General features: G+C 45.4%; 1 protein-coding gene across 2 annotated transcripts in view; it reads right to left on the bottom strand.

The window, feature by feature from the left end:
• The window catches only part of Bmp2k (BMP2 inducible kinase), a 98,213-nt gene extending 87,450 nt beyond the window's left edge, over positions 1–10,763 (bottom strand). For both annotated transcript variants that reach the window (XM_021164002.2, XM_085836888.1), the window contains exon 1: positions 10,375–10,763. In XM_021164002.2, coding sequence (XP_021019661.1) covers positions 10,375–10,543 — 169 coding nt within the window. In that variant the 5' untranslated portion in view covers positions 10,544–10,763. The remainder of the gene's footprint in view (positions 1–10,374) is intronic.
• Positions 10,764–17,603: the final 6,840 nt, after the last annotated feature.

Below are 17,603 nucleotides of genomic sequence, written 5' to 3'. Positions count from 1 at the left end.
CTCACAGCCATCTGTAATGGAATCTCTGATTCCCTCTTCTGGTGTGTCTAAAGACAGAGCACTCACATATACAAAATACATGAATAAAGAAATCTTAAAAAAAGAGAAAGAAAATCCACACCTGGGAGGGTTGTCTTCTGTTTTGTTTTTCTTTTTAAGACAGGATCTCATAATAAAATTCTAAGCAATACTCCTGCACCACCCTCTTAAGTCTAGGCCCCCATGAGCTACCATATCTAGGTTACTTGCATAGATTCAAAAACTACCATTGAAATAAGATAATAAAAAAATAATAAGTGTTCCAGTATGAATAAGAAGTACTTTTTAAAAAGAAAAGAAGAGGAAAGGAAAAGAAGAGGAAAAGAAGAGGAAAAGAAGAGGGAAGGGAAGGGAAGGGAAGGGAAGGGAAGGGAAGGGAAGGGAAGGGAAGGGAAGGGAAGGGAAGGGAAGGGAAGGGAAGGGAAGGGAAGGGAAGGGAAGGGAAGGGAAGGGAAGGGAAGGGAAGGGAAGGGAAGGGAAGGGAAGGGAAGGGAAGGGAAGGGAAGGGAAGGGAAGGGAAGGGAAGGGAAGGGAAGGGAAGGGAAGGGAAGGGAAGGGCTCATGTTGAAGACTTGACCCAGCTGGAAATCACTGAGAAGTGACTGAATCATGGGCTCTGACATCACCCATGGATTAATACACTGAATTATAGTCACACAATTCAACAAGTTCTTGGGAGGTGATGTATACAGAAGAAGTGAGCACTGGGGTTGTGCCTGAGGTCCCACACCCTTCTGTGTCTCTGAGATGAACGGCTCCACCTCACCCAGCCCAGAAACAAAGTCAGGGGCCACAGGCTGTCTGACTCTGCCTGAAACCATGAGCCCAAGGTTCCCCCCTCTTCTCTTTACATCCTTCCCATAAAAAGTCAGCACAAAAATGAAACTATAGCACTACCTTTACTAGATTAGAAATAAAAAACACTCGTTTGGGTTGAGATTCTGAAGTTTTTCACTTGGAATATATAAATAGTATTTTGATAAAAGGTTTTTTTAAATGCCAAATACTTATCAGTCCAATTGACTATTTGTGAAGATTTGAACTGGGCAGGTTGGATCAATTAACCATAGCACTATACTAATGAGATTCAGAACTTACTATACTCCTAATGTTAATCGACCATATATGCATGTGTGTGTGTGTGTGCGTGCGCGCATCACAAAAACTTTGATATCCACATTACTGCAATTAGTTATCTTATAAAGTTGTTAGTCATCACAGAAGACATCATCAAAAGGTTATGCACAGCTCAACACGTGTATTTACCCTAATTCTGAAAAAAAAAAAAAAAAACTAAAAACAAAAAGTATGCACCCTCCTGGTTAAATCTGTATCATCACTTTCCTGACACAAAGGATAGGACACTAACAAGCATTCAGCAGTAGTCTATGAGGCAGGTCACAGAATGAAAGTGAGTCACTGCATAAGATCACACTTCCTAGGGAAACACTTCACAGGATTCAGTTGTGAAATATTTCACTGTTTTGCTTAACGACTTTAGTATAAATATCTTAATGATTCCAGAGTGAACAGTCAAATCTAGCCTACTGATAATCTCAGTCACAAGAAGACAGTTAAGAATGTAAAAGTCCAAGCCAGTCCTAACAAAGATCTAGCCAACAAGCCCCTGGGAAAATGGGTAACTATAGCATTTAGGCAGGGAAGGCGGGGGGGGGGGGGGTCAGAACTCTTTTACTTCTTAGAAATCAAGTATGGAAGAATGTCAAGTTAATGATGCTGTGCTCTGTGCTATGAACAAAACATATACACCATGGTTGTTCTCTCTGACCTGGTGCTAAGATTACAAATGTCCTAATCTGAAGGAAAAGTCAAGACCCACTAAGGTGGTAAGATAGAACTAAGTAATTCCAATGTGGCCTGCTCCAATAAGGAGTCCCAAAGCTAGAGGAGAGCCTCAAAAGATATTCCCCTTCCTCCTGATCTCTTACCCTCTCAGCCACCCATCCAATTAAGCCTAGGTGCTACCCCCCACCCACCCACCCAAGAGATGGCCACATGCAACTGACCAGTCTCCAAAGGGTTCTGCCGTAAGAAGAGTTATACACTGCCCAGTTAGAACCACCCAGCTCCTAATATACCACAGTAATGACTTCCTTTAGTGGAGCAATACGAGTCAAGGGACCTCAAGCAAGAACGTTTTGAAAGCCACACCTAAATAAAAGTTAATAAAACTTAAACAAAAATTAACTAAACAAGTAAACAGAAAAAAAAAAGCCCAAAATTCAAAACCCAATCTCATGCAGAGTTTCTGTCCACCTAGTTAATCCTATACCTACACTATTATAAAGTATCTTCTTCCAGTTCCTTCCTATTTTAGTTTCTACCAAAGAACATAAAAGCAGGGCTGGGGGCTGGGGCTCAGTGGCAGTGTGAAGGAAAGGAGTAAGGGGGCAGGGGAACAACTGTTAGCTGCAAACCAGCAGGAACAGGCAGCCATATTAAATGCCAGTGAGTGGGTCTGCTCTCGGTAGCATTTACTAGGCCTTCTGGTCATGTGGAAGTCAAAGATTCACTTTTCACAAACACACTGAATGCCTACTGTGAGTACAACATGTAGAGGTAACAGAGGACAAGCCAAATCCTAACTGGGCTACATTTTAAAATAACGAAAAACTTTTATTGGAACAGAAAAAAATTAAGTGCTATCACATGAGAAACAGATGCCACACCTAGGGCCATAGGTTGAGACAGGTTTCAGGAGCAAACAAAAGGTTTGCAGTAAAAAATTGTATTAATAAATGCCTCCTACAATACCCAATTTTAACAAGGGGCAGGGGACACAACAACAGGTATCTGCACTCCAGTCAAATGTAACAATACAAGATAAATAAAACAGAAATGTCTTGGTCTCTCCTGCCAATTATATCAACATACCACAGGCTGGGTGATGGACCAACCAGGGCTTCTTAAGCTTTGTCCACCCATAAGCCCCTTCTGCCTAAGAACGGTACTTAGTATGCAAAAAAGATACTCCCATCAAGCTTCAGTGACAACAAATTGTACAGAAATGTAAAGGAATCTTTGGCACACACAGCTTCCCATTTATTAAAATAAAAGCAAATGCATGCACTAATGCGGTGAGTGTCCTCATTTGCTTAGACATAAGGAATCATATCTTGGCTAAATATTTGATTTGTTAGAACACAAAGTATTTTCAATATTTGTCCACTGATTGATATTTCCACTTTATAGTTGTTGACGTTGAGAAAACCGTCCCAAATAATGCTCAGTCCAAAATGGCAAACATGAGTTTAGGGCCATTTCAGAAATTGTCAGAAAGTCTGCCATAGACTCAAGCCAAAAAAATTCATTAAACATTTTTTTAACAAAAATCAAACCAACAATTCAAATAATAATTTTTAAACATTCTAATGTAATGTAATACAATCCAAATATAAACTAATTTGATATGAGGAATGGCAACAGGAAAATCCTACCCCTTTGTTTTTCTGTAATTAAAGCACTGTGTTTCTAGAAAAGCAGAGAAGTGTGTTCAGTAAAAGCAACTCCTAATGTCAACTCTCCACTGGAGCCAAGATGTTGCAAGCGGTGTTTGGTGATGTTGCATGGTAAAACAGCATGCGCTAGGCAAGGTGTGCATGCTCTGTGCTCAGATCCCAGGCTACAGAGGAGGCAGCCACAGCAACAGAGGCCTCCAGAGAACCCCGGAGGCCTTACACGTTTGATTTCCAATTAATTTTTAGTCTTTGGTCATTCAGAAACCTTTTACTGTTGCCAAAATTCTTCACACTCACACACACCCACACACACTGTTACATAAGCCATGGGGTGGTGACCCACAGTTTAAGAAGCTGGGATATAAACAAAACATTCATTTCTCACAGTTCTAGAGACTAGGTGGCCTGAGATAAAGATGCAGGCGGATTCAATGTGTCAACCGACAGCTGTTCTGAAAGCAAACTGTCAAAAGGCTAGGATAGGCTTTCGCTAAAAAAGTTTAAAACTAAGCCTGACTCTGAGCTCTGCTCACACTGACCAGCCTCTGGCATACCATGGGTATGTCATATGATCCCATTTTCAGTCTTCTCATACACTGAATCCATGCTTCAGGGAGGAAATGTTTCTTAAGAATCTAACTCAACACAGAAAGAACAATTATAAGCACTGGGTATGCACGAGTGGACAGCAGCCAAGGACCAGGGGTCCTGGAGACCTCACCTCCTCCTTTGCACTCACAGGCATCGGAAAACTCTCTCACAGGCGCACAGGGTGTGCCTTTCTCTGCTTTCATTTGCTGTGCTTTTCTTTCTCAGAAGCCACCTCTGCAGAATAAAGAAAGCTATGTGGGCAGGATGAGGGGATTCTGCACAGACCCCAGGCTGGTCTTGACATTAGAGCAATTCAGTGAAATGACACTCGGAATTAACTTGCCCTCACAACGTTTAAAAAGAATAATAAAAAAAAAATGCACAGTCCCCTGGCCCGAGTAAAAGATTTTGATGGTCCAATAAAGAGCCCTTCACTGGTACTTTTCAACTTGCAAATTACATCTTCAATTATATTAAAAACATGTGGTTTGAAACAGAATCCAGGGCTGTGAGCTCCCTCAGTGGGTGAAAGCACCTGCCCACAAGAACTGAGTCTTCGAGGTCCCAAGGAAGAAAGAGAAAAAAAAGTTCCCAAAAGTTAGCCACTCTGACCTCTACACGGGTGCTGTGGCATGCACCAGCACTCTCAAGTCTACAGTAATCATGAATAAAATGAAATACGTTTACTTTGAAAACATCATCACAGTTGAATGGCAGTGGAAGAGTATAGGAACTTGTACATACAGCAGCAATTAAGATTCTTTCTAGCCAGATGCCTTTGATCCCAGCACTCCAGAGGCAGAGGCAGGCTAGCCTGGTCTACAGAGTGAGTTCCAGGATAGCTAGGTCTACACAGATAAACCCTGTCTCAGAAACGGGGGGGGGGGGGGGGGGCAGGGGGGAGGTTTCTAGTTTCCCAAAGTTTACTATCTCCTAGGAGAGGTAAGAGACCAACAATAAATAACTATCTTAGTGTTTTTAAGGGCTAACATGATCATATGTCAAAACAAAAGACTGAACGTGATACAACAGATGAAAGCAAATGGCCACAGGTGTCCAGAGGAAAGAAACAGCTACCATAACCATTACTTCGGAGCAGGGATTACACCAAGTAAAGCGACAGGCAAACAATGTGAGTCACAGAGTCACAAGAAGCAGAGCAGCACACTGAGGCTGGAGCAGGGTCCAGGGGTGAAACCGTGAAGGAGGGTCGCGGAGTACCAAGGGCTGCGACGGCCAGGCCCACAAACAGATCAAGCAAGCACAGCTCCACACCCCTTCTTTAAACAGCCCAGGTTTCCAGGCATCAACTCCATACTTCTCAGACAACTCTGGAACTGCTCAGTTGTTCCCCAAATGTGTCCTGTACTTATTAGCAAATGCTACCTCCATCCAAGAGCGGTATAGTATAAGCAAGTCACGTTGACCCTTCTCCCCTCCTCAACAGACCCTCCAAGGCCCTTACATTTGAACACTAATGTTATAATCTCCACTCTGTCATTCTTAGTCACTTCACTTTACATATTTCTCAACCATTTTCTATCTAGCAATCGGTATGACCGTAGGAAAATCAGTTACCATTTTAAATTATTCATTATCTTCCTGTTATGTTTTAGACAAAACCCCAGCTCAGCCTGCCGAGCAAAGCCCCGTACCATGGTCCCCCACCACCACCACCTTGGAGCTGTCTCCAACATGACCCATCATCACGGTCCACATGAACCTGCTCAACAAGAGCATCTCCATGGTTCACTGCTCTGAGCACGTTCCAGGTCCTGAAGGCCTTCCTCACACAGGGCCTGCTCCTTCTCAGCCTACTCTACAATAGCCCTCTCTCCACGGCTCACTCGCCAACACTTCCTTCCTGCCCTTCGGCTTCTGCTAAAGTGCTGAAAGGCTCTTCTTCGTTCCCTAGACTCAACCGTTCTCTCTAAGGCCATATGCTTTCTCTTCACTTTTAACCACATTAACCAAGAGGTCTCTACTTCTTTAACATGTGTCTTCTGCATTACACTAAAGGTCCTACTGAGCTAGAGAATGCCTGTATATGAGCCACGCTTAATACGAACGTGGAACCCAACAATCCTTGATATTTCTGTGAAACGCTTCTTCTATCCTTCCTGTCCTCTCCTGGTAACATTAACTTAAGTCTCTGGGTAGCCAAAGATGATTTCTTCCAGTAAGATACTCAAATTCATCATTTACTACTGCCTTTACTGCAAAATTAAGTGTACAATATGTTACTACTTTCCTATAAAATTAACAATGAGGAGCAGCTAATATTCAGCTTAGACTCACTCACTCCACACAGCCAATGCTTAGAAGGCATTACGTTCACAGACTTCTGTAATTCTCCAATTACTGAGAGCAGCATAACCATACAATTATAAGGGATTACCATCTCCATGCTCTCAGTGCCATGAGTATTCGGCCCAGGTAACCTCAAGATTAATTGGCTCAGCCCATCATCCGTGTTATACTCCTGACATCCCCTTTAAGGCCATTCTCTACACTAAATATGTGGGTGGAAAAAATAACCATCCACAGGAACCAACTTCCTGAGCGTGGCGTGTGGCAAGTGCTCACACTTTGGGACTCAGCTACACAGCGAGTGTCGGGCCAGCCAGAGCTACAGGAGACCCTGTTTCAAAAGAACAGAACTGAACAAACAAGCATTCTTCCTGCTCCCCTACACAAGCATCAAAACCCTTCTTTGGGATGGACAGATGGACAGCAAACCAGCCCTCCCTCTTAATGAGAGCTGAAAGGCTGCACTGAGTTATCTGTGCTTGGCAAGTGGATGTCGTTTCACGCTAAGACGGGCAGGTGAGTCTGCCTCATTAAAAGCTCTAAGTCAGGATTAGTTCAGCTCCTGAAACTGAGTCACTTTTTGAGAAAACACAAGAAAATGCCTCGCTATGGCATCAGTCCTAAAAACTTCCAGAAGAAACTGAAAGGGGGAGAAGAGGGGAGATCCAAGCACTTTCAAGCATATACATGCTTGACTAGAAGGACAGAAACATAAGGTGTTTCACAGAGAGAACTGCACCAACAGTTCAGTGCACACAGAAGTATGCCCCTGCACATGCTTTGGTTGCAGCTAAGGTACTACTCAAATCCATGCACACATGTGTATGACAAGAGCCAGTCACCATTTCAGCAGTCTCGCGTTTTTCAACTTGCTGAAGCTCCCCAAGTCCCTATTCCTGGCACTTATTGTCACTTGCAGATATAACGAATGGGCGGAGAACTGAATCTCTTGACTTGCATGTTCCTACTTTAGCTCTCTTACTGTCTGTCAGCAAGGGTCCTTTCCCAGCCGCGGAGGGTGTAATCTGCTTCTCAGTTGCTTTTTATTGGTGATCTCTGTGTTTAAAAATGTTCCTGAGCACGGCGCAGGCTAGAGTACACAGGTGCAAGAGACGTTCTGGTTTTCCTACAAAGAAAACCTGTGAGATAATCTTCATTTTGGCCTGAGCTAGAGATATGATATGCTAATGAATCACTAACACGACACTAAACAAGGTGTCTTTAAACACAAAGGATAGGCACACATATAAATCAGCCGACCAGGATGCTGCGAAGCAAGGCTCTGTGGTATCTAACCCTGCCATTTCCCCTGGAAGCAGTGACTCAGTATTTGCTAAGCCAGTGTTCATTCCAACTTGTAGAACACAGTCAATTACAGAGTAAGACAGAGAGTGGTATATTGAAAAGACAAGCGGTCACTCTGAATGCCACGCCTCTTCACACACACTTGCCTCAAATGACAAGCAAGTCTGTCAATTCTTGATTAATCATATTTATATGTGGACCAGACTTGTGCCTAGCATCTCACCTATCCTGCAGAATGTTGAAAAATAAATTGAATTGACTTTCAGTTGTGTGCTCTAAGAGACCAGCTCATCAGAAAGAAGCCTAGGGCCCTGCCTTCTAGATATTTAAACCTGACCCAGGAGCCAAGGTGAAAACACAGGAAATTCCATCTTTCATAAAAGTTCCTTCAACCTTTGCTTCCACCTACCACCTGATCACTCATTAAAGCCAAGTAAGTACCTATTTTCATAGGGTTTTTTTTTTCTTTGTTTTTTGAGACATGGTCTCTCTTTGTAACCCTGCTGTCTTAGAACTTATGCAGACCAGGCTAGCCTTGAACCCACAGAGATCCACTTGCCTGGCACACCCAGCAATTAATGAAATAAATTTTAATGAGGCAGAAACTAAAAGGTAAAGTGCTTGCCAAGCAATTTTATCAGGACCTAAATTCAGATCCCATCCCCAATTTCCATGTAAAAGCTGAGCACTGTGGCCTTCTTCTGGGGGCCCCCAATGCTAGCAGAAAAAGAGAACAGGTGGATCACTGGAGCTCACTGACGCCTCGCCAGCCTTACCAGCCTTGCTCTGAGTGCAATCAATGTCTTAGAAACTAAGGTGGAAAGCAAGTGAGGAAGACAACGTTGTTCTGCACATAAGTGTACACAGGCATACACATGCATGCACCCACAGGCGCGCGCGCACACACACAGGGTACACACCACAGATAACAAACAGAAACACTTAAAGCAAAAGTCAGTGGAAGCCAGGCATGTTGATAACAACCTGCGTACTAGCCCAGCACTGGAAGGCTGAAGCAGGGGGATGGAAAAGTCAAGGCTTGCCTAGTAACTTTAGCAGAACTGTCTCAAGTCTGGTGGGACAGGCCTACCTTCACGTGTGTGTCCTCATGCACATGCACGCGTACACATACACACATACACACACACACACACACACACACACATATACACTGAACACTGTAACAGTGATATCAGTGCTCCGTTACTGAGTGTGGGGTAACAGAGTGAGGGTTATATTAAGATTTACAGTCTACTGATGAAATGTTAGTACTTTTCTTAATACTAAGAGACCTGAAACTCAGGGAGAAGGGCTAACACCATTTAAGCTACACTTCAGTGTACTACTGAACAACTGACGGCATACTGGTGAGTTGACAGCCACCGATGCTAACACCTACCCAACTTAGTCCACACTTGAAATTCCTGTTGAATCAATAGCTAGCAAAGTTTGCAATGGAACAAACCTATCAAAACCACTCAGAAATCCTTCTCAAAATCTAGCCATCGCATCCCTCTACTTCACCAAGGTTCAGAAGGGGGTGCCGTTAATGTGAACAGTGGCCTACAAAATCAAGACACACACCCCTGATAATGTAAGTCTGCTTTTCCTTTATTTTATAGACAGAAGCCCTCAGCTCTTTCTTGCGCTGATTCCTATTGTTCATGGAATTTCAAAACTACAAGTGGAAGCTGTCTTGTTTTTCAAACCATGTCAACACAGAATATCAAGATGTCTCCCTACAGTCTCTGGTTTTCTTATTCTTATTTTTAAAAGTCACTCACATACATATCAACAAGAGATTATTTCTCAGGGATGTTTTCAACATATTTCTTAATATTCCACATTCAAAACTTCAGAGGTCAACGCATGCAATAAGAAATCAGAAAGTATTTTCTACAAACCAATTACACCAGAGATACAAAACTAAAGTCAAGAATTTTTTTTTAACACGGAGTAAACTTTGTTTTCCCTAGCTATGCTTTTACACGCTGTCATAACCTCCTTCAGACAATAAAAGAGCCACCAAAACCTCACATGGGAAAGTTAAACTGTTCCACTTTGCCTGTTAAAGTACTAACAAAATGACACAGAGAGGACAAAAACAGGACCTTGTGTGGAGAAGATTCTAAAGAACGAAGATAAACGTGCTTCAAGTTTACTCCCACACGCCACCCCTAAGCAGCCACTGAACTTGGAAGACCGTGCCAACAAACACACACAAACACACACACACACAGACATATTATCTGCATACATATAGCCATATATAGTGGTTTGGGAGTCCTGTTTTGTTTTGGTTTTTAGCAGAAACAAACCCTAGCGGAGTCCACCGCTGGAAGTCCGGGAGGCTCGGACCCGAAAGCAATGCAGGACACCGGCCAGACAGTGTCCCAGCACTGCTCCATCTGACCCCCTAATGAGTCACGGGTCCAATCATGACACCACATCACTTACTGGGACGTCTTCTATTTCTTTCCTCGCGCCAGGAAGAACAGAGAATGATTTCAAACTCCTAAGCAGGCAACCGTGCCCGCACCGAAGCTGCCAGCGGCTTCACACCGGAGCCACTGTCCAGCTGCCGCCGGGCCGGCCCCGCAGCCGCCGCCACACCCCGGCCTCCCTCACCTGCCTCCCGCCGCGCCCGTACCTTCGGCCAGCGACTCCTCCAGGGTGACCTGGTAGCGGCCGACGGCGAACACCCGGACCCCCATGGACGAGCTTGTGAAGCCGCCGCCGAGCCCGGCGCCCGCGGCCCCGCCAGCCGCCGCCCCGCCGCCGCTGCCCTCCGACTTGGGCATCCGAGAGAACTTCTTCATGGTCCCGCCGGCGCGCTGGAGGGCACCAGGAGGGCACTAGGGCGCGCGAGGGCGAGAGCCCGGACCCGCGCGTCGCGCAGCGGAGCGCCGGGCGCGGCCGACTGTCTTCGAGGGGTCGCCGCCCTTCGCGCGCGCGAGCGTCGGTGCGCAGCGGCTCGCCGCGCCTCACATTCCGCGCGTCCCGAGCGCGCAGCCCCGGCCGCCCGCTGCAGCTGCCCGGCGCCCGCAGAGCCAGCGGGGAGGGCGGGGCCGGGGCGGGGCCGGGGCGGGGCCTGGCGCGCGGGGCGCGAGCTGCCCGGGAAGAGGGAGGGGCCGGCCGAGGGGGGCGTGGCGCTAGGCCCCGCGGCCTGCGCGCCCTGGAGACCACAGCTTGTCCAGGCCGGGCTCACACCGACGTCGCCCGCCTCTTGTGGCTGTTGGGGGGCGCGGCGCCGGTGCCAACCGCTTGCAGAGCCGGGCGCCGAGCCCCGCGCGCAAGCGCGCTGTCCGGGCCGCCGGAAGTGACGGTTCCGGCCCGTGTCACGTGGAGGAGGAACGGGCACACCGACGTGGGGGCTGGGGCTAGGGGTGAAGTTCGAGGTCCGGGTTATCAAGGAGGTGGAACCCACGCTAATCGGTGGGGTTGCTTGGGTTAGAATTGTGTGTGCCGCTCTGGAGTCCTTAAATGCCGCCAGCAGCGTGACCCACTCTCGAAAGCTGCCCGCTTCGAGTCTCAGCCAGTTTTCCAGACTCTCTCCGGAGAGGATCGGTTTGCCAGGCTCCCCGGAGCGTGGGCGGAGGAGCAGCGCGAAGCTCGCAGGTTCCCACAGGGCGACTTGCGAAGCCCAGGTGTCCTCGCACTGTACCGGATGTTTGCTCTCAGAAGCGTTCTGCGGTTTAAGAATTACTTGGGAGAGCTTTAAAGCCCTGTGTGTACAATGTCGGAGCCGTGCGATTGTGTTCAGAAAAAGATATTAAGATTTTTAAATATCATTAATCGCCATTGGCTGGAGAAGAAATAACCCTGTCGCCCAAGGTCACACAGCTGGCTTGTGGCCTGGAGCATCAAAAGTCTTAGTTACTCGCTTTCAGCCTTTCTGAAAAAGTAGGTTAGGGTCAGATCCTTAGTCCAGGCCGGCAGACTTAGGACTGTTTGGAAACAGAGGCAGCAATCTCTGACCCCACCCGAACAAAAGATTCGCCCGTTGGAAAAAGAACTCCCGATTGCCTCACTTTTCATAAACTGCAAGAGTCTCATGCCTGCGGGATGGGCACAGGAATTCGGTCAGAGGGCATGTGGGAGTGGAAAGGATGGCAAAATGGAGAAAATGTGCAAAGAGAAGGATTTTCGCTCCAGCCCACTTCCTGGACATGGAGTCACATACAGCCTGAGCTGGCCTGGACCTCATTAGCTACCAGAGATAGCCTTAAACTTGTGATCTTCCTGTCTCTGCCATTGTGCCCCCTACCTAGTACTGGGATTATGAGCAAGCCTCGCCATCAGGCCTAGCTTGGCCTCTATAGAAAATAGGTTCGGTAGCCCGAGGCTAATTCTAGCTGAAGCAAGAGAACCACGAATCCGAGGCCAGCCTGGAATATATGCCAAGATCTTTTAATTTAAAATAATAATAACTGTGTTTGAAGTTTCCAATTTCTTAAGCTAAAAAAATGTAATTTTTTTTTCTCTACCCATAGTGTAATATTTCTCCAATTTTCTCAAATATTGGCCTGATGATGTTTTCTCCAGCGCTGTTTTCTTTGTCTTTTTAATGAGGTACGGGCAGAGACATTAGGAAATGTGCTTATGCAAAAGACGTTCAGCTTATAACCCTCTGTTCACTCTTCTCTCTGCTGTTTGAAGAGAAGCTGTTTGTCCGACACTCACAGGGCTCCAGATTGAGGCATTTCTGCCACATAACCCACTAAACTGACATTCTTCATCCAAAGGCCTGACATTTAAAGTACATTCCAGCTCAGTGGAAGTCGGATTACATGTCAGGTGATTGATGTGTTGTGGCACTTGGGAGTTTCCATTTAGAAATGAGCTGGCCATCTTCCTTACTGTGAGGAGTCTTGGGAGTCGCCTTTCTCCAACAGTTAGTTGTGTTTTTTCAAGCAGAATAGTGGAGAAATCTAGTCATTTTTGTGCGATTCAAAACTGGATTCGCTTAACAAGCAGTTTGGGCCTCACACAACTTAACCTCATCAGAACACGAGAATAAAAACCCATAACCATAAGGCCACCATTGCTTTGGTAAAGAAAAGAACTTCCTTGAACCCACAGATCCTGACTGGGGATTTTGAAAGTTAATGTTTAGGACCCGACTGAAAACAATTCACCACCAAGGCATCCATTGAGTTACGAGGAAATGTGCGTGCAAGCTTGAAAACCGGAGATCCGTCTCTAGGACACATGGCACAACCTCAGCTCCTGTAAGCTGTCATCTGACTACACACACACACACACACACACACACACATTTATATATACTCCTAATTCATAACTGTTTGAAACTATTCTTTAATTAAAGGGTGGTAGGGCCCTGGAAATGGCTCAGCAGGTCAAGGCATTTACAGCACAGGCCTGGTGATATAAAAATTTACATAATACTAAAACATCTGAGAAAAAGGTTTTAAGATACTGAGCTGTTCACAAGGGCACATTTAACATGAAATACATTTCTGCAGTAGAACTTCAGCTACATCCTGACCTGTTTACCACTCTACTAGGCCGAATGAATATGGAGAACAGGGCCTAAAAATGAGACGTGCTCATGTAATAGCCAACTTTATTCAGAGCATCAGAAGGTTAAGCAGAGTCACATGAGTAATGTGTACAATTACAAACCCAAGCCACTCATGGTGAAAACATGTTTTTCCATAGGAGCATGTGAATAGCAACAGCCAAAGTAAACTCCCTGCTGCACCTGGAGGGCCACAAAAATACATTTCAAGAGCATTTCTCTGTTTTAAAGAAGAGAAGAGTCACAAGACTCTTCTTTTCTTGGTGTTTTCTCACACTCAGAATTCTCTCATGACTCTAGTGTTCTGACACTGTTATGTTTTGTTCTGAAGGGTTTTTTTAACTATTGCTTTATGTATATATATATTTTGTCTACATGTATATCTATGTAGCATGTTCATGCCTAGTGCCCTCAGAGGCCAAGAGAGGACATTGGACCCTTTTGAGCTGGAATTACACACAGTTGTGAGCAGTCAGGTGTGTACTGAGGACTGGACCCTGTTCCTCTAGAGTACTCTTAAGAAGGGAGCCATCTCTTCTATCCACTGACCGTGCTTTTAAGAGCAATTTTAAGTAGTCAACAACTTTGCCATCTGGATCTATTCCTTTGTCTCCACATGCCTGACTGGGAAGGGTTCTGCCACCAAGTATATAGTACCTTTTACTTACTCTGATGCCAGGTATACATACCATCCTTTCTAGGGAGGTAAGTAGAATTTTAACCCCACAACATGGTTGCTCTGGCTGGAATACAGACACAACCTTAGTACACACTTTTAATCCCAAACAATGAAGGTAAACTTAGTTAATAGAAGGAAGCACCATGTTTGATAGTGACGTCTACTTGAGTGTCAGACAAAGTGACAAATTAGAGAAAGATTTGACAGAATAGGATCCGCCCAATAAGAAGAGAGAAGAGGAAGCTATGTGAGAGAGACAGAGAGACAGAGAGAGAGAGACACAGAGAGAAACAGGAAAAAGGCACTTTGACCAGGACAGTTGCAAAGAGAACAAGATAGACACAGGTGACAGAGCCAGAAAATGAGAAGGAGCAAGATTAGAACATGTCACCAAAGTTAGTATGAAGCTAAGCAGAGCAATTCTGTCAGAGGCCAAGAGAGAAGCCAGTTTGGATGTGTCATCTCGGAAAGAAGTTTGCTCCAGAGAAGATGAGTTGAACCAGCCAGTCAGAGCTAAGAACTAGAAAGTATGAGCTTATGCACCAGTAAGTCTCTGAATGAACACATTCTAGGCATAAATTAGATTGTTCACAGGCCAGAAGCTTCTAGGACCAGACCTAAGTTAGCAGACAGTAAGAGGCATTAAGCCTCTGAGACAACAAATACCAGTGAAGAGCAAAAACTACATTTACAGAGGCCTGTGTTCTAGACTGGAATTGCAGCCACATCCTGCCCTTTTCCTAAAGAGTGTAGCTTCCCTCCTGTGGCCAAGGGAGTGCAATGGTCATGTATCAGAGCTATTCTAAAGTGAGTTGTGTTCATTAGCCCAGCAAGTCTTCATGACAACCTATTTTACAGCCCTTAGCAGGCATGAGCCATTTGTTAAGCGATATGCAAACATCCACATTGAGAACCCTATTGTATGACAAGAGTCACAGGCGGCCACAAGTGTATCCTGGTATCTAGAAAGTTGGTATCATATTCAAGACCAGTAGGTTCAATACTCAACACTGATTTACAAATAAAGTAAAATAAATAAATAAAAGGACCAGGGTTTGGGGGAAGGGAGGAGGAAGCCTCAGGCTAGCACTTGTCTGCATATGTTACTTCCTTGTCCTCAAAGAGAGTATCACTTATCGACCCTAATTTTCAGCAATTTCACTCCAGCGACCCCTGAATCACTTTCACTTCTCATGAAGCTGTTTCAGGGCCCAGTGTTCAGTCAGGCTTAATGTTTTTTGTTTTCGGTCATCTGAGTAGGTTGCGGCCTAGAACTGCAAGGCCGCCTCTGCCATGAGTACTTTCCTGAGCTCTGTCATTTTCCAGTCGCAGGTTTGAATGCATTGAGCCCTCACTGGTACTTCACACTGTACTCCTCAGACTTCTGGAACAGCTCTTGCCACCTGATGATAAGGCTTCTCTCACATGCCTGCCTCCATCCAGCGTGCCTACTGTTAAGAGTTTATTAAGGGAAGGGCCTAACCCACATTGTTTTCTTAAATCCCAGTGGCAAGCAGCATATCTGACATATAGTGGTCACTGAATAAATAAATGACTTGGCCAAAAGCCTAGTTAGTGGTAAGATTGGGGTCAGGGAAGGGTAGAGGGCAGGCTCAGACCTCAGATCTATCGGTGACTCCAAGTTTAGCCTACCTGCACCTGATTGTTGGTATCTTTATCATTGAGAATGATAACTGCCCTCTCCCAGTGGTGGCAGTCAGCTTTTTGTGTTTTGTTTTCTGGTGTGGAGATTTTGAGGTGGCCTGAATTATGAATATCAAGCACTAAAGGCAGTAACAGTGCTGAACTTGCAGTGGGAGGTTAAAATAAAAATTCAGTTCTTCTCTTTTTCTGCATGATCTTGATCAAAACCATTCCTGAAATGGCAGAGCAAGGAGACAAATCAACGGATCACATTACCCTCTGTTGTAAGTGTCTCAAGATCTGTGTGGGTTTCTGCCGCTGTCGTTTGTCAGTTTATCTTCTCCATTTCGGTAGACTTTGAACTACAGTTACAGTTACAGCTGAGGATGAGTCAGGCTAGAAGCAGAATGGCCTCTCCTCTGGCTAAATGCATCTTGGTCAGAGTGTCTTTTTGCCTGTGGCCTTCTAAGTGACAAACATTCATGGACTGAAGTATCCTGGCCATTGTCAACCTGGTCAACTTCCTGGGCCTCTAAGAATGGCCTAAGAAATACAAGTAGCTGAAAAGGCTAGGAAATTAAGAAATGGGAAGGAAGTTACTTTACAAAACAGTTGCCTTGCATCTTGAGGGCTTGAGTTCAATTCCCCAAGACCCACCTAAAAAGCTAGACGTAGTGGCATATGTTCGTAATGCCAGGGGGTGGGGATGGAGGCAGGAGGATGCTATCCTAATTGGAGAGACTCTGTCGCTACAGAGGAGAATAGTATTCTTGATGACACATTCAAGGCTGGCCTCTGTTCTCTCTCTACACACATGAGCATGCAGATGCACACATGCATTCACACACGCCTCAGATGAGCACACTCTTTATCTGCATAAGAAAGAAATTATGTTCTCACTCTGGAGTGAAGAACATAAGGATGTAAAAATTAGGACAGAATGCTGTAATATAATATAATCTGCAAGATAAAAATAAGTGAGAAACTCAGAAACTTGAAGTAAAACTGAAGAAAGCCAGGGGACTGGGTAAAACCTGGTCCCACGGCTCGGAAACCACGGATCTGCACGGCACTGATTACTCTACCACTGTCCAAGGCATCTTACCCTGATCACTCAATTTGTTCTTGTGTTTCCCCCGATGCCTAGCACTCATTCCCGCCCCCCCCAACCATCTATTTGACACACTCAATTCCAACCTGACATGCCTTCAAGTAATTTTCCCAGCTTTCCCACTTCACAACATAGCATTTCTTAGAATCCCCACAGCCATTTGTCAGCATACAAAGCCTAGCATGTGTTTCTTAATTGGATGGTACATGTAAGCCTGTAAGTCTTAACTGTCAAGTGAAATAGAATTCATGGCTTCTTTCTCCACACCACTCTCCTCTCCCTCCCTCCTTCCCTTCTTCCCCCCTCCCTCCCTCCCTCCCTCCCTCTCTCCTTCCTTCATCCTTTTCCACTGTCCCTCTGTCTTTGCAATGCTAGCATTAAAACCCAGACATCATGCCTGAATATTAAAAACAGCATCCCTGCCATGCTTAGAAGACACTGTTGTGCAGCAGGCCTCTTGGTCTTCATACTCTTACCCGTCCGTCCCCATCTTCTGAGAGGTTCCGTGAGAGAGTTGTGTCGTAGATGGCCCAGTTGGGGCTGACATGGCCCATGGCCACTCACTCTGCTTCTAACTAGTTGTCAGTCTCTATAGCAGCCTTGCCTGCTGTAAAAAGCAGCTTTGATGAGAGGTGAGAGCTGTGTGTTATCATAGAAGGGTACATATTTAGGATACCGTAAGGAACTGATATTGATTCGGATATCTGCAATAGTAGGTTCTTCTGTAGGGTCTGTGATGTCTCCGACCACGGATACTCGGCTAGATTTACAGTACCAGAGATGAATCCCCCACCCCCCCCACCCGCCAGTGGCCTTAAGCCCAGTGAAATAACTGTTGGTAATCTCCAATATATAAATGTTACTATTGCACCCTTGGGGGTATCTTGTTTTCCTGGTCATTGC

The sequence above is a fragment of the Mus caroli genome, unplaced genomic scaffold (genome assembly GCF_978045245.1).
Source record: "Mus caroli unplaced genomic scaffold, Mus_caroli_1 scaffold_4, whole genome shotgun sequence".
Taxonomy (NCBI): domain Eukaryota; kingdom Metazoa; phylum Chordata; class Mammalia; order Rodentia; family Muridae; genus Mus; species Mus caroli.
The sequence above is the reverse complement of the archived record's forward strand: the minus strand, read 5'-3'. Positions and strand labels throughout refer to the sequence as shown.